Raw genomic sequence first — 24,009 nt, 5'->3', positions numbered from 1 at the left:
GTTAATTAAAACATCCATTGCCTCAAATAAGTACCTTTTTTGCACATGTGGTGAGAACATTTAAGATGTACTCTCCTAGCAACTTTCCAGTATAAACTACTGCACTGTTAAGTCTCTGATGGTTTATCTCTCTTGATCTCTCCATTACTCTTCTTCCTTTCAGGGTCCCCATCTCCTTCATGAGGTATTCCACACTACCCTTCAAACAGAGTAAGGAAGTTCCATCTTGAATATACTTCTGCATGTAGCAAAACCTTCCTCTGACCAGATTTTTGCTGACTCCACATGAAGATTGATGAGTTATGGCCCTATAGTCAGTAAAGGACAATGGTGGGTCTTCAATCACCTTCAGTCTTCTACCCAATTACAGCTGTGGCTTGTTTGCATCGTGGACTACATGGAAACGAACACATACTACCCTTTGGACCCGTTGCTGCCTACGTCCATGACGTAACCATCCCGGCTGGAACTCTTTGTTCCCAACATCTACTTCTGGCTCTACTCCTCAATATCTGTCACCATCCTACTCCTCTGTCTCTTTTAAAGATACCATCTATCTCTTGCTCTGAATCACGCTATCAAACATTCATTTGGGCACCATTTCACCTGTAGCTTTGCTTCAGGAAATAGTTGTTTTTCCACAACTATCCCTAAGGAATTCTTGCCATGATAATACCCAGGACTTCCCAAAGAAGACAATAATTCTGACTAAAAGTATATTCGACTATTTTAATATAGGTAACTATTGAATCAAAGCATATTCATCTGAAAAATACTAAGAAATTTGGAGAAGAGAGTTAGGGTTTTATGGAAGAAAAAACCTAAAACCTGTCTTCAGAAATTCTTTATTTATTGCTAGTCCTAACTTCACAGCTACCCAGAGGAATTTAGAATCATTTGGGAATACCTGTAAAAGACAACCTTCTTGAGGTGCCTGGGTGGCTCAGTCCATTAGTGCTGGACTTTAGCTCAGGTCATGATCTCATGGTTGGTGGGTTTGAGCCCTGAGTCGGGCTCTGTGCTGACAGCTCAGAGCATGGAGCCTGTTTGGGATTCTGTGTCTCCCTCACTCTCTACCTCTCCCCCACTCATGCTCTTTCTCTTTCTGTCTCTCAAAAATAAATAAACATAAATTTTTTTTTTTAAAGACAACCTTCTTATTGCCTTTCACTAGTAAGTAGCCTCATTTGATCACTCTACTTGGGAGACATGGCTAGGATGGTTTGGAATTCAATTAATGAAAATCAGGCATGAGTTCATTAAAGGAAGAAGCTTTGTTTTTGTTTGTTTGTTTGTTTGTTTTTCACAGAAATAGCACGTAAGTCCTTAAGAAATATTTGCTTTTTTTAATTCCCTTAAATTCATATCTTCATCCAGAGATAAATGAAACATTCTCCCTCCTTTATGTCCATTTCTTGTCTCTGGCATTTGATTTTCTTCCAGCCTTCCTCCCTGTAAGGAGGAAAAATTTAAGTACATGTTATCACTCTGGGGAAGTTGGGAGGGATGCGCTTACTCCTTGTCAGGCACTGTGCTAAACTCTGTCATACAAATGTGCGTAAAATCCAAACCCTGCTTCTTGAAGAACTCACAATCTATTTAGGGAACTAGACATCCATGTAATCATGTTTAAACTATTATTCAATGTATTAGTACTCACATAGAGCTTTAAATACAGAGCTATAGACAAATACATAAGGAGACAGTTAATTTTGCTGGGGAGGTTTAAAAGGTGTCACAGAAATTAAAATCATAAATAGTGCAGGAATCCAGAGGGTGGTTTGCAGTGGGGCATATCTTGGCCCACCAGTGCTCAGGATTGTCCTTTCAGCTTGAGGACCTAGAAGAAACTGTCAGTTAGATGCTGTCAGGGACCGAAGGTGAAACATGAGTGAAAGCAGAAGTCATAAAGAGGCTGTCAGCAGAGACTGACTCTAACCAGGGCATGCCAATCCAGGTTTGGGCCAAGTATCAGAATCAAAGCAACTGATGTCACATGTAGAGCTGTGACAATTTTACCTGAAAACAAAAGGAAAAGAATAGAAACAAAGCACATATCCTAACATGGTTGTCAGGTCTAGAGCAAGCAAGTGGGCACCAGCTGCCCAGTAAGGTAGAACTCAGGGATTTTCAAAAAATACCAATGCTTTATGACAAGAGTGGAAAAGGGGCCAGATTACCTGTTTCAAGAGGCAAATCCTCTAAAATGTCATCCACTATCCGTAACATCTGCCTCAGGACAAACAGGATCAGAGTGTCCTTTAAAGGGTCTAGCTCCAACTCTGATGAATAATTTTCAACCATAAAGATATTATAAATAGGAATATCTAGCATTTTGCTGACTTCTATTATCTGTGGAAAAATTAATAAGCATAACTCATATCTGAAAAAGGACTAAATTCAAATATAATTCAAGAAAGAAACTGAAAAAGCAATAGCTTGATAAATTATCTTCTGAATATAATTATAATGCAGATAATTATTATTTTAAAGTAGGACATAAACTTGAATTAATCAGGCAATTGATCCACTTCTTCATTTGCCTGTTCACATTTGTAGTGTGAACACATACACACACACACACACACACACACACAAACACCCATACATCCCCCCCCCACACACACACACACAATATAACACTATTACAATAATTCCTGGTTAGAAATATATTCTTTACCTGGCTTTGGGACGTCATAGAATTATTCATGTTTAAAAAGTTGTCTTGAAGAATTTCACTGCACTTATCAATTTTAGTAAGCAAGACCACAAGTGCTGTACCTATATCAAAGAGATAAATCAGTGATTTTGTATCATAAACAGTAATGTGTCAACAAGGCAATTCAGTATGTGTGAAAGCAATTCTCTGTGGGGTGAAGATTTAGAGAATGAAATATCCCCAGTAAATGTCAATATGGAACCTGAAGTTCTTCTAATAGGAGAAATGATCTTTTCTTCCAACGTGAGATATAATTTCTAAATGCAACTGAATTCACACCATGTTGCAATCATCTACCATTCCAAATAGTGTGTTTTAAAGTGATAAGGTGGGGTGGGAGGCAGGGTGGTTGCTGGATATTGAAGAGCAAAAAAGACCCCAGAAAGTGAAGATTGTGTGAGAGTATTTGTAAAAACAAAGCACACTGATTTCACAGTTCTACTAAGGACTTCTTGCCCTCTCCCAATAGGCAGCTAACCGAATCAAAAGCCTCTTTACTAACACCTGCTTCCCCAGGAAAAAATATTATAAAACTAAGATTTCCAAATGCCATTCAAGAATATCCCTGAGGTTCTTTACAAGAGCTTTTAGTATCTTCCCCTTACATGAATCATATATATGAGTCATATATATGATATAGATATTCCCTCTCTACCCGCTTTGTTGAGAGTTTTTATCATAAGTGGATGTTGAGCTTGTCAAATGATTTTTCTGCATCTATTGATATGATTTTATCCATCATTTTGTTAATGTAGTGTATCACATTGATTGATATGTGAATGTTGAATCATCCTTACATCTCTGGAATTAATCCCACTTGTTTATTGTATATGATTCTTTTAATCTATCATTGAATTCAGTTTGCTAATATTTTGTTGAAGATTTTTATGTTTCTGCTTATTAGGAATATTAGCCTATAATATTATTTTCTTGTGGTGTTCTTGCCTGGTTTTGATATCAGGGTAATGCTGATCTTCTAAAATGAGTTTGAAAGAGTTGCCTCCTCCTCTACTTTTTGGAATAGTTTGAGAAGGATTGCTGTTAATTTTTATTTGAATGTTCAGTAGAATCCACCAGTGATGCCACCTGTTTCTAGACTTTTGTCTGTTGGGAGTTTTTTGATTACTGATTCAATATCCTTCCTCATATTTGGTCTGTCAAGATTTGCTATTTCTTCATGACTCATGAAGGATACAACAGAAGGTTGTATGCTTCTAGGAATTTATCCATTTCTTCTAATTTTGTTTGTGTATAATTGTTCATCGTAGTCTCTTATGATAATTTGTGTTACTGTGGTATCAGTTGTAATATCTCATTTCTGGTTGTGTTTATTTGGGTCTTTTTTTTTTCCTGAAATTCAGTGAAAGGACTCCCACTTCTGGACCAAATGGAGCCAATATACTTTTCCCTATTCTTCCTTCTAAATACAACTAGAAACACTAGACATTATTTATAAATCAAACACAAAAATTGAAATGTGGAGAGAATAACAAAATAACAGAAATTGGCTAAGGACCACAGGATCCAACGAAAAATATGGTGGTGAGTTCTCTAGGCTTTCTTTTTACTTCAAATAGCCTATATTGGCTGCTGGAGAAGTGCACAACTAAGGAATGCTAATTGGAACTGGTGAAAAGAAAGGGAAAGAAAGGAACAAAAGGTTAAAAGAGGGAAGGGAAGGAAGGGAAGGGAAGGGGAAGAGAGGGGAGGGGGGGGAGGGAAGGGGAGGGGAGGGAAAGGAAGGGAAGGGAAGGGAAAGGAAGGGAAGGGGTTCCTCCCCTCTAAAAACCAGAAAAAAGAAAGCTAATTATATCCAAATCAAGAAGATGAAAGAAACCCTAAGGAGCAGAAATCAAAGAACAAACTAAAAACAGAAAAACAATTTAAAACATAAACAAAAACATGGTTCCTTGAAAAGAACAATAAAATTGACAAACCTTTAGAAATAGTGACAAAGAAAAACAAAAGAAAAGACATAAATCACCAATATCAGGAAGGTCACAGAGATATCCCTACAGACCCTACAGATATAAAATGAATAATAAGGAAATGCTATGAACAATTCTATCCACATAAATTTGACAACTTAGATGGAATGAAATGAACTAAAGTCTACAAACTATCCCAACTCACCTAATATGACATAGATTAATAGCTTGATAACTATTTTAAAATTAAATTTTTGGTTTTTTAAAAACCCCTGAAAAAGAAATCTCCAGACTCAGATGATTTCAATGGAAAACTCTACCAAACATTTAAAGAGAAATTAACACCAATTCTTCACAATCCTTTCAAGAAAATGGAAGAGGAGCACTTCCCAACTCATTTTATGAAGCCAGTGTTACCCTGACACCAAAACCTGACAAAGCATCAGGAAAAAAAAATACGAATCAATATCCTTCATTAATTTTTAATAAAATATTATCAAATAGGATTTGGCAATATATGAAAAAAATATGTTTCATAATACATGGGATTTATTCTAAGGAGACAAGACTGGCTCAAGATTCAAAAATCAATGTAACCCATCATATTAAGAAGATAAAGAGGAAAATTTTTTCATGATTATATCAATCTATGGAGAAAAATTATTCGATAAAATTCAACATCCATTCAGGACAAGAAGGAAAAAAAACTCAGAAAACTGGGAATAAAGAACCTCCTCAAATTGACAAAGCACAGCTGTAAAAAAAAAAAAAAAAAAAAAAAAAAAAATATATATATATATATATATATATATATATATATATGGCTAACATCATAATGGTGAAACACTGAATACTTTCCCCATAAGATCAAAACACCACAAGGGTATGTGCTCTCACCACTGTTATTCAACACAGTACTGGAACTTCTAGCCAGAAAAATATGACAAGAAATGGAAATAAAAGGCATACAGATTAAAAACAAAATTATCCCTATTTAAGATGGTATGAAAATCCCAAGGAATAAAAAAAAAACTTGCGTAGAACTAATAGGTGAGTTCAGCAAGGTCACAAGAAACAAGATTGACATACAAAATTCTATTGTAAATTGATGTACCAGGAATAAGCATCTGGAAGCCAAAATTCAAATATGATATCATTTTTAAAAAATTAAATATGTAGGTATAAATTTAATAAACCATGTGCAGGACTTGAATGTTAAAAACTGTGGAGAACTGGGGCGCCTGGGTGGCTCAGTCAGTTGAGCGTCCGACTTCAGCCCAGGTCACGATCTCGCGGTCCGTGAGTTCGAGCCCCGCGTCGGGCTCTGGGCTGATGGCTCAGAGCCTGGAGCCTGCTTCCGATTCTGTGTCTCCCTCTCTCCCTGCCTCTCCCCCATTCATGCTCTATCTCTCCCTGTCTCAAAAATAAATAAACATTAAAAAAAATTTAAAAAAAAAACAAAACTGTGGAGAACTTGTGAAAGAAATCAAAGATCTCAATAAATGGAGAGACATATTATGTTCATGGATTGGAAGACTCAGCAGAGTAAAGATGTCAATTCTCCCCAAAATTTATACATGTGGTTACTGTTATACATGTGGTTAATGTAATTATACATGTGGTTAATGTAATGTAATTACAAGCAAGATTTTTTGTAGAAATAGACAAGGTAATTCTAAAATTCCCATGGAGGATGAGTTAAAGATGGCAACATAGGAAGACCCTGACCTCATTTCTGCCTATGGACACAACAAATTTACAGCTACGTATGGAATCACTGTCCTCTGAAAAGGACCTAAGAACTAGATGACTAGCATGTCCACAACAAAAAAACACAAAAGTAGTGCATCCAGAAGGGTATGAGAGGCAGAGACACTGCCCAGGATCCCACTCCAGATGCAGTGACCTCACAATCAGGTGGGATGCAAAAAAATACAAACTCTTTCTCAAGGGAATGAAGGGACTGTGCCCCACATCAGGCACCCCAATGCTGGGGGCTGACACCAGAAAGACAAAATGTCTGGTCTTGAAAAACAATGGGGATTAAGACCAGGGGAATCACAGAATTATAAACAACACAGATCCCAATCTTAAAGGGCCCCACACAAACCCAGTCGCCCTGACATCCAATGAGAAAGCAACAGACTGAAAAGCACCCAGAACATAAATGAGGGTGACTCACTTAACTACGTTTAAATCTACAAATGTGATAAAACAACACAGGGCTACACACACACACACACACACACACACACACATAACAGTGGCAATTTTCTGGTTTTGATCTTCCTGGTCAGGTCAAGTAATATGAGGAGGTGACTTGACTATCAAGCCACTGGAAAATCACACGTGACAAAAAAATATGTAAATGATCTCTGTCTACTGTTGCCAGTAACCAATCTAGGACTCAGGAAATTCGGTAAAGGGTCCATAGGACCTCTCTGTATGCTCGTTGCAATTTCCTGTGAATCTATAATTATTTCAAAATAAAAGGTGTTTTAATTTTTTTTAATGTTTTAATTTATTTTTGAGAGACAGAGAGAGACAGAGCACGAGTGGGGAAGGGGCAGAGGGAGACAGAATTTAAAGCAAACTCCAGGCTCTGAGCTGTCAGCACAGAGCCTGACTTGGGGCTCAAACATACAAACTGCAAGATCATGACCTGAGCGGAAGTCGAACACTTACCCAACTGAGCCACCCAAGTGCCCCTCAAAATACAAGTTTCTTTTAATAAGGACAATGAGACTCACCACAGCTTAAGACCTCTTTTTGAACTTCTTTGAACTTTGCCAGCTCCTTAGAGGTGATAGAACTGATAGAGTTGATATCTAAGACATAGGCCACACAGTGAATCTTGTCCTTCAGTGACGGAGAGGCGATGAACATAGGATGGTCTGGCGTAATTGATTTATGGGGGCTAAACTGTTATAGAAACATAAGGTAACATTTAGAGAGTCTTTGCTGACTTCGTTAAAACACATCCATGCTTGAAATGCAACTACCACTAACCTCCAACCCAAAACTTTCCTCCCCCTAGCCACTTTTTCCCCAGGTTAATTAGTAATCCCCCTTCCATACTTCCTCTCCCCTAGGAGTGTAATGTTATTATATCTTTCGTATAGAAAAACCACTTCATTGTTTTGGCAAAAATTATAAGTATCCATACTTTACATTATCCATAATGGAACTATTTCAGAAAAATGCAAACAATGTTTGTTTAAAAAGTTAACTTCAGAGGCTCCTGGGTCACTCAGCTAGGTGAGTGTTCCACTCTTGATTTCATCTCAGGTCATAATCTCATGGTCTTTTAGGTGGAGCCCCACAGTTGGGCTCCACACTGACAGGATGGAGCCTGCTTGGGATTCTCTCTCTCTCCTTCTCCCTCTGCTCCTTCCCTACTCCTGTGTGCACGAGTGCCCACGCACACATGCTCTCTCTCAAAATAAATAAATAAATATATTTTTAAAAAGCTAATTTCAAATCCGAGTCTCCAGAAAAAAAAAATGACCATTGACATTGGTTACACATCATTTAAGACTTTAAACATTTTGCATACTTAAATGGACTAATGAATAGAGGAGAAAAACGGAGGGGGGATGGGAAATGCCATTTAAAATAAAATGCCATAGGGGGCACCTGGGTGGCTCAGTCCAGTAAGCCTCAGACTTCAGCTCAGGTCATGATCTTGCAAGTTTGTGAGTTCGACCCCCACATCAGGCTCTCTGCTGTCAACACCAAACCCGCTTCAGATCCTCTGTCTCCCTGTCTCTGCCACTCTCCTGCTCACACACTCTCTCAGAAATAAAATAAACATTCAAAATAAAATAAAATAAAATAAAATGCTATAGGAGTGCTTGTTCAGCTCAGTCAGAAGACTGAAATTAGGGGTGCCTGTGTGGCTTAGTCAGTTCAGCATCTGACTTCAGCTCAGGTCATGATCTCACAGCTCATAAGTTCGAGCCTCACGTCAGGCTCTGTGCTGACAGCTCAGAGCTGGAGTCTGCTTCAGATTCTGTGTCTTCGTCTCTCTCTCTCTGCCCCTCCCCAGCTCGAGCTCTGTCTCTCTCTCTCTCTCAAAACTAAATAAACATTAAAAAAAAAAAAAAAAAAAAGAGCACACAACTTGATCTCAGGGTCATGAGTTCGAGCCCCATTTTGGGTGTAGAGATTACTAAAAAAAATAAATTAAAAAAAATAAAATAATTTCTTTAATTTTACAGAAGAAAAAGAAACTAAGAGAAACAGAAGAAAAATCCCAAATTCTAAGTTAACATCTTCATACCAAGAATGATAATCTTTCTAGGATTAAGAAAATAGATTTAAAACTACAGTACAGGGCTAGGTTCATTATTTTTTTTTTCGAATAATATCAAGTAACTTTATTTCCCTCTGTGCTTTTCTAGTAATTTTTTTTCAATATATGAAATTTATTGTCAAATTGGTTTCCATACAACAAAAAAATATGGAACACTTCACGAATTTGCGTGTCATCCTTGCGCAGGGGCCATGCTAATCTTCTCTGTATCGTTCTAATTTTAGCATATGTGCTGCCGAAGCGAGCACAGGTTCATTATTTTTTAACTATATGTTTCAATGCTAAACTGAGTAGATTGCCTCTCTGTTGTGAAAAACGAAGGTGTTAGTAGGCTCACCTTATGGAGAACCTGAAGTTCTCCAATCTCTCTGCTCTGTTCCACCTCCTTGTATCTTATGTCTCCGTAAATTGTGAGGATGAGAATTACGTTCCTAGTTAACTATGTGTTTCAATTAGCATAGCATCTGTAACAAAACAGGTTTTTAATAATTTTTTTTAATATATGAGTCCATAGTTAAGGTTTCCAATCAAGCACAACTGAGCGGCAACAGAAGTCACGTTTAGAAATTGAGGCTGATTGTATCACACCTAATGCCTAAAAGAAAGGTGATAATAATGGTTGACTTTTTGAGCATTTAAAGTACATTCTCTCATTTATCTTTGCAGGCACTCTACAAAATGGGCTTTATTATTCCCTACATTTCACACATAAAAAAGTAAGACTTGCAGAGACATATATGTAACTTCATTATGAGTACACATCTAATTAGTGGCAAAGCCAACTTTTGGATGTAGGTATTTAGGTGGCATTTAAGTGGTGAAACGTAAGTACTTATAGTATAACAATATCACACTTAAACAAAAAGTGGTTAAATGTTCCAATATTTTGTCTAAGCGATCAAAAAAGTGCATGAGGTTAAACTATTACTTTTCTACTTATTTTACATTATTGTAAAAGTGATATAGGAACAATCTTTTCCTGAACGTTTTCTGAAATTTGTATAAGTAAAATACTGCTTTTGACTGTATTTCTTTCTTTCTTTTTTTTTTGAGATTACCTTATTTTTTTTAAGTAATCTTTGTGCCCAGTGTGGGGCTCAAACTCATGACCCTGAGTTCAAGAGTCTTAAGTTCTACCAACTGAACCAATGAGGCACCCCAGCCTATATTTCTTGATGCCATAGAAAATAAGTTCTTCTACTTTACTTATATGAACATTTATTCATTTAAAAGTAGAGTAGTGTTGGTTGATGTTGAAAACACCTTATAACAGTTGAAATTGTCTTATAGGGTAAAAATTTAACAAAGAGCATTGATGGAAATGATTTGAAAGGTTTTCGAGATTGGAGAATTCTTACCTCATATCTGTCTGGCACACAGCCTTTTAAGATGTGGGGTATATCATCCACACACAATCCTACTCCCTCTTCCTCATGTAGCCCCATGGAGTCACACAACATAAATGGCAGATATTTGTCATCTTTCCCATCTTTAACGGAATAAATCCTATACTATAAAACAAAGTATATCAAATGTAAAAATTCGTTCTTCAACAAGCATTCAAGACATGACAATAGGAAGAACACAGGGTGGTTAACACCTAACACTGGTCCTCAAACATTTTAGTCTCAGGATCACCTGATACTCTTAAAAATTACTGAGAATCTCAAAGAGATTTTTATTTATGTAGATCATCTCTACTGACATTTAACATACTAGAAACTGAAATAATTTTAAATATTTCTTAAATCATTTTAAAATACAATTATGAATTTATTGCATGTTAACCCAAATAACATTTTTACAAAAAAATTACTTTCCAAAAAAATATTAAAAACAGCAGGATCAATTTACTTTTTACAATGCTCTTTAGTATCTGGATTAATAGAAGATAGCAGGATTCTCATACCTGCCTCTGAATTCAGTCTTTTGTGATAGATCATTTTGGTTGAAGTATATGAAGAAAACCTAGTCTCACGTGTATATATGTAGTAAGAAAAGGAGAGAGTATTTAATTTAACAGCTTTCAGAAAATTGTGGATATTCCTCATTAATAATGCATCAAAGCTCAACAAGTGATCATTTCTCAAAGGTTAGCTGTAATGTGGAATCTGTGATATTTTCATACTCAGTTACATTAAATTCATTGATCTATCCTACACTTTGAATACACTTTGTATCCATGCATGGCTTAGTAACACAATGCATTTGTTTATTTGAAAATATTGGTTCACTGGCTTACCTAGATCTTCCAAATATTGGCACATTTCACTGGACAATATTAAAACATCATACTTTTTACTAGCACCGCTAATCTTACCAGATAAGTCTTTAAGTCTTAGGAAGTTATGAAGCTCAAAATGGTAGATACAAGCTGCTCAAAGTTCTAATTTTCTTTAAAACTCAAATGCTACCATTGGCAACAAACATCGTTGGTTGGTTGTTTTTCTTGAAGTGATATGCTCAGTTCGTGCATTTTCCATGAATTTCTACTGAATAGCTACGTATGAATAAGCAAGCCTGCCAATTGTCTTCTCAATTAAAAATGATGTTACCTGAGAAAAGTTCAGCTCACAACTCAATTGCACCAGTGTCTTTGCTCAGCAACCACCACATTTTGGTATGCCTTAGAAACCCTTTATATGTACTTCCCATTTCATCACACAAAATATTAAAATAATGTGTTCTCAAAAGCTGAGTTTAAATAAAATCCATGTTACTTATTCATCAGTTACATTCTTAAGTGAAAGCATTTTGTTTGTTTTTCCTGCAAGCTGAGTGGTAGAAAAGAATACAATGATTACTAACAGTGTTTGGTGCCATTACTTGATTTGTGCAAAGGTGCCAGGCAACAAATAAAACTACATTTGTATGATAAGTTCAAATGTCCATACCCTACAAAAAGCAAAACCATCTTAGTATTATTATGAAAATAATGTTAAACTCACAGACCCCATAAAATTCTCTCAGGGACACTCAGGGGTCTACAAACCTCACTTTGGGAAGCTCTGCTTTAACAAATCGTCTTTTCTTTTTTTTTTTTTTTTTTTTTTTTTTTAACAAATCGTCTTTTCTTAATAAACACACTCAATCTGATACCAAGAGGATTTCTCGGAACTCTGAAAAATCTTTATTGGTCAAATATACTTCCAAATAGGCACAACTATGGAAGATTTAGGCAGAAACACAAAGAAAAATGCTAACTCTGAGATACCAAACAACAACTTGAATCACAATTCTCCCATTCCCAACCAGGAAGCAGAGAACCCCTCTATGACCTATAGGAATCTGTAATGAAGTCAAAAGCTCCCATTGGTCCATAAGTCCAATGCCTAGGAGCAATATCACTGGATATTTTGATCTAAGTAAATGGGACTTTACTGGTGCCTCCACCGGAAAGGAATTACACAAAGCAGTAGAGTCACGTACTTAAAGTGCATTGTGTAATTTTAGTATCAGTAGGCACATTCATAGTTTTCATTAATCTGTTTCCTTCACAAATTGAGTTCTTCAAAGAGAAGGGTCCCTGAGCAATAAACTCTTGCTTCCTTGGGGCGCCCGTGTGTCTCAGTCAGTTAAGCATCTGATTCTTAATTTGGGCTCGGGTCATGATCTCAAGGTTGGTGAGACTGAGCTCTGCCTCAGGCTCTGTACCACCAGCACAGAGCCTGCTTGAGATCTCTCTCTCTCTCTCTCTCTCTCTCTCTCTCCTTTCCTCTCTTCTCTCTCTCTCTCAAAATAAGAAATAAGTCATTTAAAAAATACATTCTGTTTCCTTGATAAATATTCTGTCCTGTATTCCTTCAGTTTATATAGTAGTATTTGCATTTCATTTGGACTTCAGGATCTACATCTTCTCTTAAAGTAATGTGAAAAGGAAGGAGATGAATCCTGTCCTGGTGAGTACCTGTACTACAGCACCTATCACAGTGAATAGTACTTATTTGTTTATTATCTACATTGAAATCCCTGAGTAATAAGACCAATTATTTGTATTTAGGTCTTTACTGCCAACACAGTATTTAACAGAAACATTTCCATCAATGCTTAATGTATTGAACTGCTGTTGCCGTATCTTGCTTTGGCTTTTGAGGCTAGACTAATACATCAAGATGAAGCCAGCCAAGTAGATAGAATCTAGCCAACTTCAAGAAATAAAATGTGTTTCTTGAAAATCATAGAAAATGCTTTCAGTTATTAAATGTGACACAAAACTAAAATGAGCCACGTCTGTCCGATGCAAAATTTTGTACTGACGGTGCACAGCACATTTCCAATCAGAAGATAACAATATTAGGTTGTAGCAATCACAGAAAAATACAGTTTGATTATGAAATGTCCTATTCATTCCCCTTAATTTTTTTGTTTGATTGTATAACATTGAGAAGCACAGAATGGGAGAAAGTTTTTCCACAATAATTTGTAGGTCTTTGGAGTAACAGTTTTAAAAATGGTATTAGTACTCCTATTTGTTTACAAATAGGATTGTGTTCACAGGAGCACTGATAGATTTACCCTTTGAAGGTTGACTCACCAAAGTGAATTGTTGCCTTGCTTTTCATGATCATTTCTTATAAAATGGTTTTGTAAAATGGAAAAGGGTTTCATTCTTTTATTACAAAAAAAAAGAGAAAAGAATTTCAATCCAGGTAAAACCATACGGGACATAAGTAAAAACACATTTCTAATATAACAGACAAAGACTTACACAAAGTTTTTTTAAATTTTAGTGTTGTATTCTACAAGTTTAAGCATTCTAAATATAAGTGCTTCTTGCGTGCATAAAAATGAAAAGCCTCTCAGTAAAACACAACTCAATGGAGGCAATTCAGATTCAGCTTTTACTCCTGTTTTACATTTGATTTAGCATTTAATTGCTTGTAGGTGAGAAGGTTAACATTCCCAGAGAATGGCAAAGAAATGAACAAATCTAATAATTGTAATCAATAAAACAAAACCCTCAGGAAATCCTTGAGTAACTTACCTGTTCAGTAATGCTGGTGTCATCAGACCCCACTATGGCTTGGCGAGTCAGACGGCCTTGGAAAACAGACTTCACTGAATTGATAAAACTAGACTTTCCAGATCCAACTGGACCCAGCAAGAGAATACAAATTTCTGAAATCAAGTCTACTTTGGGCTTGAAGGCTCTGAGCTCTGCTAGAAGCCAATTCCTCTGCCTGTGAAATAACATGCAGAACTTAAAACAGCCACACCCCCAGAGGAACAACAGCACAATTCTCCTGGACCTTCTTTCCTTCCTTTTACAAGTATGTTGTAATTACTTATGTATTATTTGGGTATTAATGCCCATCTCTCATCTGATGTGAAATGGTCTATGGTTACACATTTTGTGCTTGAAGAAAATGCATTTATCTATATCTTAATAAAGCTAAACATTAACCAGCAACCAAATCACTGTTAAACTATTAGCCTTGACAACACAAGTCAGAGAAATATCAGCAACACTGAAGATGTGTGTTATCTCAGTAATAATATTATATTAAGGAGAAATAAAATATATACAACACAGATATTTATAAATTGGGGAAAGGAGGTTTGCTTTTATTTTTTTTTAATTTTTTTAACGTTTATTTATTTTTGAGACAGAGAGAGACAGAGCATGAATGGGGGAGGGTCAGAGAGAGAGAGGGAGACACAGAATCTGAAACAGGCTCCAGGCTCTGAGCTGTCAGCACAGAGCCCGACGCGGGGCTTGAACTCATGAACTGCGAGATCATGACCTGAGCTGAAGTCGGACGCTTAACTGACTGAGCCACCCAGGTGCCCCGGAGGTTTGCTTTTAAAACTTACTGAAATTCCCCCAAAACTTTATTCCCAAGGAAAGGCTTCAAAGGAATTATCTGAAATAGTCATCTAGAAATTTCTGTCTGGAAAACTTTGTATCTAGCCAGCTCAAGTGAAAAAGAAAGTCAAATTGCTGTCAGGTAGATTTTTAAAGGTTCACAGTTGGTAGTCATTCTATTTTTGCTGTTGTTGTAAATTGCCTCAAACATATTATTTAAATAATATTATAATTCATTTTTATCACCCAAGTTATATTTTTTTATTTTATTATTTAATTTCCAATGTCATTTATAGAAGTGTTCTAAATAAAGTGAGTAATAGTCCAAAAACCTAACTTACTTTGAGGCTCTTGTTACCTTGAGCATATAGGTTGTATCATCCTTAATTCCTGTAGGAAATAAACATAGCATAATAAGGTTTTTAACTTGTCTTGCTAAATATGCCAAGTCAACCTTTTCAGTGGGGCAGCGAGTCTGCTTATATAAACCAGGGCCCAGCTGTCCAGTTAGGAGTTAGTGTTGGTAACCCTAGTGAAGAGAGAAAGGAAAATTACCCCCCTTCTAGGGAGGATAATTAACTCACTCTGCAAACTCTCACATAAGTATACCCAGAGGTCCTAGAGCTGACCCAAAAGGGGTCATATATCAAAACAAACCCCTGCTATCGCTCACTTTCCATCTCTATCTCTCCACTTTCACTCCTCAACTGACTCTGTTCAAAGCTGTCTACACCTTCTGGGTAATACATCATAACCTTTATGCTTCCCAGGTTACATTTTGAAGTTTATGAAACAGTAATTTGATGGCATGAAACCTGACTGTTCCTCTCATTTATCCTTGTTCTTGTAGCTCAGTGATGACCAACAAATACAAAGAAAGACTAGAACCAGAATGTAGGATTATCTCATTTAACATACCTTCAACTCGAAAGACTTCATTTTCCAAATAAGTGAGGTCAGAGGAGATATGTACTCCTAATTCAGAGCTTAACAAAGGATGTATAGAAAGTTTGGTTTTGCTTGAATCTATACAGAACATCTCTTGATCAAAGGAACAAAATGTCAGTTGCCCAGAAGCAATTTTCACTTCTGCCTCTAGAACTGCAATTGCCATTTCTGTAGCTTTATTCCTTTGAAATGAAAAACAGAAGGAGGGGATTGGCTCTGTAAACTCTTTACCTGGTGCAGGATAATGCCCAGGTATAAAGACCCCAATAATCTTATTATAAAAGTAAAGAATTGTTATAGTAGATCCCTGAAGCTGGCACCTATCAAGCAAACTAAAACTTGTATGTCCATGGACACTAGACTTATAAAGAAGTCTCAAGGAAACGTTTCCAAGCAGCTTTTGCAGACTTTTCTCCTCATTCCATGTCAATCTCGTTGTCACTGCCATGATTTTCTGTATCTGATAGAAAAACAATAATAGGTTGAGAGGCTAGTTAGTATACCACAGTGGCTTAAAGTACAGATTTCTGCTTCTTCTAGTTCCAGTGCGTTATTTTTTTCTCCGACCCAATTAAAACACGTTGGTTGGATTACAATGTAAAAAAACAAAACAAAACACACACACACAAAAAAACCAGAGATAGAACAATAGTAGGTAGATATGAAAAAAAAAAACCCAGATAATTTAGAAATAAAAAATATCATTAAAATATCATTAAATTTTTTACTCAGTAGACAAATGGGCAACTAAATAAAGAATAAAGTAAAATTAAAATTAATAAATTAGAACACGGGTCAGCTAACTTTTTCTTAATGACAGGTGTAAATATTTTAGGCTTTGTGGAACATATAATCTCTGCCATAATTAACTCAACATTGCCAATGTAATGCAAAAACATAGATGATATGTAAACAAATGGACATGATTATGTTCCAATAAGGTTTTTTTTTTTACAAAAACAAGTGGGTGGTACACAGGTCATGGTTTGCCAGCGCATGAATTAGAAGATAGGAAAGGGGAATTTATACATAAAACAGTTCACAGAGCAAGAAATTGAAATATGAGAGGAGTTAATAGACATGGAGGTCCCACAGTAGCAGGATAGACCATGAGTCATCATGCCAATTCTTTCAATTCTTTCAAAAACTAGAACACAGGTTAAACTGTAAATATATATATTTGAAAGCATTCAAGAGATAACAAAGGAGTGAAGGCTATGTCATTGGCTAAGATTTGAAAAAGAAGTGAAGACGGAGAGGGAAGCTTGGCATTTGGGAGCACATTTCTCTGAGGAGCGTCTGTGAACTTTAGAAGAGGTGCCTGAGATGCTGAGAAGTTAGGCAAAACTTTTGTTAGACTCACAGAGCTAGGGGAATATAGTGCAAGAAAGAGGGTGCCTTGGCAATCTTCCTCCCAAGCTGTGGGCAAGGATTTTGAAGAGCTACAGGGAAGAAAAAAGGGTGGCCTAAAAATGTACAGACTTAATTCCATCTCCTGGTAATTTCAGTCTCTGAGTGGGTTCACATACATGAAGATTGCCTGTGCCTCTAGTTGTAAGGCAGGAGCAAAAACAAATCTTGTCTGGATGAAGAGAACATTTTTCTAGCTTCAAACTATCCCCACAATGTTTTTAGATTTAGTGACTCACATTCATCAGAGACACAAAGCAGGAAATGAAAGAACATGATAGAAAACCAAGAGAAAAAGCAAAATACAGAAATAAACCCATACTCTTTATTAATTTGTTTTGTTTTTCTAGATTCCACACATAAGGGAAATCAGATGGCACTTTTCTCTCTGACTTATTTCACGTACCATAATACCCTCTAGATCTATCCATGCTGTTGCAAATGGCTTATCTCATCTCTTTTTACAGCTGAGTAATATTCCACGGTGCGTGTGTGTGTGTGTGTGTGTACCTCACATCTAATGGAAAAACTGTCTCTAATGGAAAAGTAGTCAAAGTATATGAAGACATTCACAGATGAGGCAACTCAAATCAACTATAAACACATGAAAAAAATGTTCAACTGTTCTAGAAAGAGAGCTGTAAATTAAACAATAATGAGATAGCAGTTTACATCCAACAAGGGGCCAGCAATACCAAGTTGACCCAAATATGGAGATTCAGTAATATTCACATTGTTTTGATGGACATATATCATTTTGAGGAGCAAGCATATTCATGGCAGCTTTGTTTAGGATAAATTAGAAGCCTGGATATACAAATTTTGGCATATTCACACAATGAAATACTAAAGAGCACTGAAGTGACTGAACTAGGCCTATTTGTATCAACTTTAATAAAGCTCAAAAGACTAAGCAAGTTGAGAACAATACACTTAGTATGATAGCATTCATATAAACTGTTAACACAAAGCAATACTAGAGATCATGTTCAGATACAGAGGTATATGTGGCAAAAGCACAAAAAACAAGCACAACAATAATTATACCGCAGTCTGGATAATATTTCCCTCTGGCAAGGAAGGGAAGAGAAAGGAGTATAGGAGAGATTCACAGGTAACTTCAACATTATCTGTAATGCTTTTGTTTTTTTCAGGAGGAAAAAACTACTCTAATTAGATAAATCATCTTAAGAATCTGATAGAACTTACTCTCTAGCATTCTCTGTATTTAAAATTTTCATTAAAAAACACAACAAATGAAAGAGAAAAGTATGATCATTAGCAGCCATTAGCAGCCATTTCACTCTGAATTCATTTTCAAAGAAAGGAAAACAGGCAATTTTCTGTACACACAGCTAGGAAGCATCAGATGGCAAAAAAATCACTTACCTGGTTTTAAGAGTTGGATGAAGCTTAAATGTAGTCTTAGCTGGATCCAGCAGCCACAGTTTGGAGACAGAAGGTTCTGCCGAGATCTGTGGCATCTGTGTTTGAAAGAAAGGAAAGTGAAACTCAGCAGCAATCAGTGGCCAGCATGAGAACGTCATTAGGTTTCTTTTTCCTTGTTAGAGAGAAAGAGAGAAAAGGAAAAAGAAACTAAGATTTCTGCCAAACCCACCAGAAAGATCTTTGGTCCCCTCTGTAGCCCACATGTAGGCACTCAGGAAATGATAATTAATAAAAACTGCAATAAAACCAATAGCCAACATTTCTGCACATTTTACTATGTGCTTGGCACTGTGCAACTGCTCGCGTTTCCTAGTGTCTTCTCCAAACACGGTAAACACTCTTAGTATCTTTATTTCTCAAAGCATGCAAATGAAACTTAAGTATGCAAGTTAATTCAGCTAACAGAGCGACAGCACTGGCTGGTATTTAAAACCATCTTTCTACACTGGAACACACAGATGAAAATTTGGCTCTTCCCTAATTCATTTATAAGGCAGTGCACAGCTTCTTTTCCCATTTACACATTCAGTCATTCAACAAGGGCTTAGACCCTGGAGAAGGATAATGCTGAGTAAGATAAAAATAGTGCCCTCAAATCGTATGCTGTGCAATCAGGGAGATGGTCAGGTACACAGACAGGTATATTAGTGTTCCAAATGCTGCAAGAGGAGTAAAAACAAGATCCCCTGGGGACCGGAGTGACAGTGGCCTCACCCAGCCTTAGGGCACTAGTAAAAGCTAGCAAAGCAAAGTTCAGACTGAGACATGAAGTTATAGTCAGGAAGAAACTTCCTTCTTTTCCTCCAAGGTTTTTCCAGCTGGTTTGGGAATTAAACTGAAGGGAGACAGATTGACAGAAGGAAAAAACAAAGTTTTATTATGTGTGCCTGGAGGCCCAATAATAAAATTGAGACTCAAAGAAATGACAAAACAGGCAGTTTTTATACAATTTAGACAAAAAGACAATCAATTTGTGAGAACTCGATGGGCTAAAGAAAACAGATGTTTGGGAACTTTAATTAGTAAGGAATTCTAAGTGGAATTTGGGCCAGGTAGCTATAGATTAGTAAACACACATACACATACCAAGGTCTATTTCTTCTGCTTTCTTGACTTTAAAGTCCTTATCTCTGGTGATAAGGATGTCTTTTTACTTCTTAGTACAGGGAGGATATTTTTTCATACGAGAGGTTTATTTTCTGCTTTCAGGGGGTCAGAGGTCTAAGGGTGTAAGTGTCCTTACACCGGCTATTTCGCAAGTAGCTTCAATTCAAAATAATCAGTATGTCATTGTGGTACATTTGGGGGCAGCCCACCGGGGGCCCCTACAAAGTCCAAGAAAGAAGTGAAGCAAGAGAAAGCGTAGTGTCATCAGGGGCCTCCACACATTTTTTGTGGCTGGAATGGATTGAACTGCATCGAACTGGCAGACAATGAGGCAAGGGGGCTGATTAGGATTGTAAAAGTCTTTATTTAAGTTGGATTTTATCACGAAGACAATATGAAGACTCCAAGCAGAGTAACGGCATGATCAAAACTGAATGTCAGAGAAAGAAGAGTTAGTTTTTCTGGACTTGTAACAAATAATCATACACCTAGAGGCTTTAAAACAACTCACATTTAAAAAAAAATAAAATAAATAAAAAAAAAAAAATAAAACAACTCACATTTATTATGGCACAGTTTCCGTGGATCAGGAAACCCAGCAAGGTTCAAATGGATTTTCTGCTCAGGGTCTCTCACTCCAGGTATTGGCCAACTGTCTCCTGTAGCAGGATTCTTGCAGAGTCGTGACACGGAGGCTTTTCTCTCCAGGAAGCAACTTTATGTGCCGGCACAACTCAGTTGGGTTTGTACCCAAAGAATTGAGCCCCAAACACCATGTGGTGTAGTTTTTTTTATACATTTTACTTCTTTGTCTCCCATATATGGTAACACACAAATATGTAGTCTGATTAAGCGGTCTCACGTTACAAGGTCGTGAGGGATGTTGTCACATACTCGTATAACCAGGTTGCCTTGAGGTTTTTGTTTTGTTTTGTTTCGTTTCATTTCTTTCCTTAGGGAGGGGACACTATGTCAGTCCCATCTTTCTCTGGGAAGGAATCTGATTGAAAGCTCATTTGGGTTATTGGCAGAATTTAGTTCCTTGTAAGTATAAGACTGTGGTCTCCTTTTCTTCACTGATTGCCAGCCTGAAGCTACTTTCAGCTCCTAGAGGTTACTCCCAGTTTCTTGCCAATGGCTTTTGCATTCATCTTATACAACATGGCAGCAACAGAATCTCCAAAGTCAGCAGCAGAATCTTCTCTGTGTCAAACCTCCTTCATGCCTTGAGTCTCTGCCTTCAGAAAGATTTCCCTCTCTTATAAGGGCTCACCTACACCTAATTTTTTCAAGGTCACTGAAGATAATCTCTTTCTTAAAGACAATAAATGAATCATGGAAGTGATATCCCATCATTTTCGGATTTCTGCCATACTCACGGGGAGGGAGTTGTACAAGGAGGTAGGCCATTGGGAGGCCACCATAGATTTCTGACTATAACAAAGGACAAGACTAGAATCAAAGAGACTAGTTTTTAGCCTTTTGCATTTACTCATTAACTCATTCATTCATTCATTCATCCATTCATCCATCCATTCTTTCTTCTTTCAGTAAAAAAATATATTGAGCACCAGTATACCAAACTTTGTGCTAAACTCTGGGGACATAAACAGACATAGATTATACGCACATTAAACCAATGTGGAATGAGGGGTGCCTGGGTGGCTCAGTCAGTTGAGCATCTGACTTCGGGTCAGGTCATGATCTCGCGGTTTGTGAGTTCGACCCGCGTCGGGCTCTGTGCTGACGGCTCAGAGCCCAAAGCCTGCTTCAGATTCTGTGTCTCCCCCTCTCTCTTTCCCTCCCATGCTCATGTTCTATCTCTCTCTGCCTCTCAATAATAAATAAATGTTTAAAAAAAATTAAAAATTAAAAAAAAACAATGTGAATTGAGATTAGGTGAGGCAATGACTGAACTTAAAGTTAGGATTAGGTACAATAAAGAATTTAAGGCAAATACAATAATCTTTTGGTTCTTTTAAAAATATTTTTAGTTATGGGATGCCTCAGTGGCTCAGATGGTTAAGCATCCAACCCTTGGTTTCGGCTCAGGTCATGACCTCACAGTTCCTGAGTTTAAGCCTCATGTCAGGCTCTGTACTGACAGTTCTAAGCCTGCTTAGGATTCTCTCTTTCTCTCTCTCTGCCCCTCCCATGTGCTACTTATCTCTTTCTCAAAATAAATAAACTTTAAAAACATATATCTGTATTTAGTTATTAGACACTAGGCAATGGAATGTGAAAAGGCTACTTGCACAGAAAACCCACAGGATGAATTAATACCATATAGGCTGAATTCGGAAGTAACATGGCCATCTTTTTTGAGCTACTACGGTACTTACAAGATCTGCTGTGTATACCTTTCATCAGTTAAAAATATGAAAAAAAAATTGCACCAAAACCCATAAAATACCCAGGAATAAACCTAACCAAAGAGGTGAAATAATCTATACACTGAAAAGAAAGTTTATTAAAGAAATTGAAGAAGACACAAAAATATGGAAAAACATTCCATGCTCCTGGATTGAAGAACAAATTTTGTTAAAATGTTGATACGGCCCAAAGCAATCTACATATTCAATGCAATACCTATCAAAATAACACCAGCATTCTTCACAGAGCTAGAACAAACAATCCTAAAATTTGTATGGAACCAGAAAAGACCCCAAATAGACAAAGCAATCCTGAAAAAAAAAAAAAAGACCAAAGCTGGAGGCATCACAATCCTGGACTTCACAATATATTACAAAGCTATAATTATCAAGACAGTATGGTATTGGCACAAAAACAGACACATAGATCAGAATAGAATAGAGAACTCAGAAATAGGCCCACAAATATATGGCCAACTAATCCTTGACAAAACATGAAAGAATATCCAATGGAATAAAGACAGTCTCTTCAGCAAGTGGTGCTGGGAAAACTGGACAGCAACATGCAGAAGAATGAACCTGGACCACTTTCTTACACCATACACAAAAATAACTCAAGATGGATGAAAGACCTCAATGTAAGACAGGAAGCCATCAAAATCCTAGAGGAGAGAGCAGGCAAAAACCTCTTTGATCTTGGCCAAAGCAACTTCTTACTCAACACGTCTCCGGAGACAAGGGAAACAAGCAAAAATGAATTATTGGGACTTCATCAAGATAAAAAGCTTCTGTACAGCAAAGGAAACAACCAGCAAAACTAAAAGGCAACCGACGGAATGGGAGAAGATATTTGCAAGTGACATTCAGATAAAGGGTTAGTATCCAAAATCTATAAAGAACTTATCAAACTCACTATCCAAAAAATAAATAATCCAGTGAAGAAATGGTCAAAATACATGAATAGGCACTTTTCAAAAAAAGACATCCAGATGGTCAACAGACATGAAAAGATGCTCAACATCACTCATTATCAGGGAAATAAAAATTAAAACCACAATGAGATATCAGCTCACACCTGTCAGAATGGCTAACATTAACAACTCAGGCAACAACAGATGTTGGCGAGGATGCGGAGAAAGAGGATCTCTTTTGCACTGCTGGTGGGAATGCAAACTGGTACAGTCACTCTGCAAAACAGTATTAAAGTTCCTCAAAAAGTTAAAAATAGGGGCACCTGGCTGGCTCAGTCAGTTAAGCGTCCGACTTCGGCTTAGGTCATGATCTCACGGCTTGTGGGTTTGAGCCCTGCATTGGGCTCTGTGCTGACAGCTCAGAGCCTGGAGCCCACTTCACATTCTGTGTCTCCCTCTCTCTCTCTGCCCCTCCCCCACTCATGCTCTGTCTCTCTCTCCTTCAAAATAAATAAACATTAAAAAAAATTTTTTAAGTTAAAAATAGAACTACCCTATGACCCAGCAATTGCACTACTAGGTATTTATCCAAGGGATACAGGTGTGTTGTTTCGAAGGGGCACATGCACCCCAATGTTTATAGCAGCACCATCAACAATAGCCAAAGTATGGAAAGAGACCAAATGTCCATCAATAGATGAATGGATATAGAAGATGTGGTATGTGTGTGTGTGTATATATATATATATATATATATATATATATATATATATATATAATGGAGTATTACTCGGCAATCAAAAAGAATGAAATCTTGTCATTTGCAACAACACGGATGGAACTAGAGGGTATTATACTAAGTGAAATAAGTCAGAGAAAGACAAATATCACATGACTTCACTCATATGTGGAATTTAAGATACAGAACAGATGGACATAAGGGAAGGGAAGCAAAAATAATATAAAAACAGGGAGGGGGACAAAACAAGAGACTTTTAAATACAGAGAACAAACTGAGGGTTGCTGGAGGGGCTGTGGGTGGGG

At 37.0% G+C, this 24,009-nt stretch overlaps 1 protein-coding gene and 1 non-coding gene across 3 annotated transcripts; both read right to left on the bottom strand.

Annotated features, from left to right (window-relative positions):
* Nucleotides 1-1,078: 1,078 nt before the first annotated feature.
* IFI44L (interferon induced protein 44 like) lies at nucleotides 1,079-20,373 on the bottom strand. 2 transcript variants are annotated; one of them, XM_042952336.1, is made up of 10 exons: nucleotides 20,243-20,373; nucleotides 18,516-18,610; nucleotides 15,687-16,176; nucleotides 15,110-15,158; nucleotides 13,947-14,142; nucleotides 10,321-10,473; nucleotides 7,398-7,569; nucleotides 2,681-2,781; nucleotides 2,181-2,352; nucleotides 1,079-1,452 (listed from the first exon to the last, which is right to left on the bottom strand). In XM_042952336.1, the coding sequence occupies exons 3-10, from the start codon at nucleotides 16,162-16,164 to the stop codon at nucleotides 1,403-1,405; spliced, it is 1,371 nt and encodes a 456-aa protein (XP_042808270.1). In that variant the 5' UTR covers nucleotides 16,165-16,176; nucleotides 18,516-18,610; nucleotides 20,243-20,373; the 3' UTR covers nucleotides 1,079-1,402. The 2 variants fall into 2 exon arrangements, with proteins under 2 accessions (XP_042808270.1, XP_042808273.1); XM_042952339.1 differs by lacking the exons at nucleotides 18,516-18,610; nucleotides 20,243-20,373 and having other exon boundaries at nucleotides 15,687-16,365.
* Nucleotides 9,104-9,210, bottom strand: LOC122228906. The gene has a single exon (XR_006206794.1). It is a non-coding gene; the product is annotated as a U6 spliceosomal RNA (small nuclear RNA).
* Nucleotides 20,374-24,009: the final 3,636 nt, after the last annotated feature.

The sequence above is a fragment of the Panthera leo genome, chromosome C1, assembly GCF_018350215.1.
Source record: "Panthera leo isolate Ple1 chromosome C1, P.leo_Ple1_pat1.1, whole genome shotgun sequence".
NCBI classification, from domain to species: domain Eukaryota; kingdom Metazoa; phylum Chordata; class Mammalia; order Carnivora; family Felidae; genus Panthera; species Panthera leo.
The sequence above is the reverse complement of the archived record's forward strand: the minus strand, read 5'-3'. Positions and strand labels throughout refer to the sequence as shown.

Coding starts and splice junctions, on each gene's coding strand:
- IFI44L (XM_042952336.1), bottom strand. CDS start 16,164: ATGGCAGTGACAACGAGATTGACATGGAATGAGGAGAAAAGTCTGCAA. Junction 14,143..15,109: donor AAGGTAACAAGAGCCTCAAA/GTAAGTTAGGTT, acceptor GTTATTTCACAG/GCAGAGGAATTGGCTTCTAG. Junction 10,474..13,946: donor ACACCAGCATTACTGAACAG/GTAAGTTACTCA, acceptor TTTGTTTTATAG/TATAGGATTTATTCCGTTAA.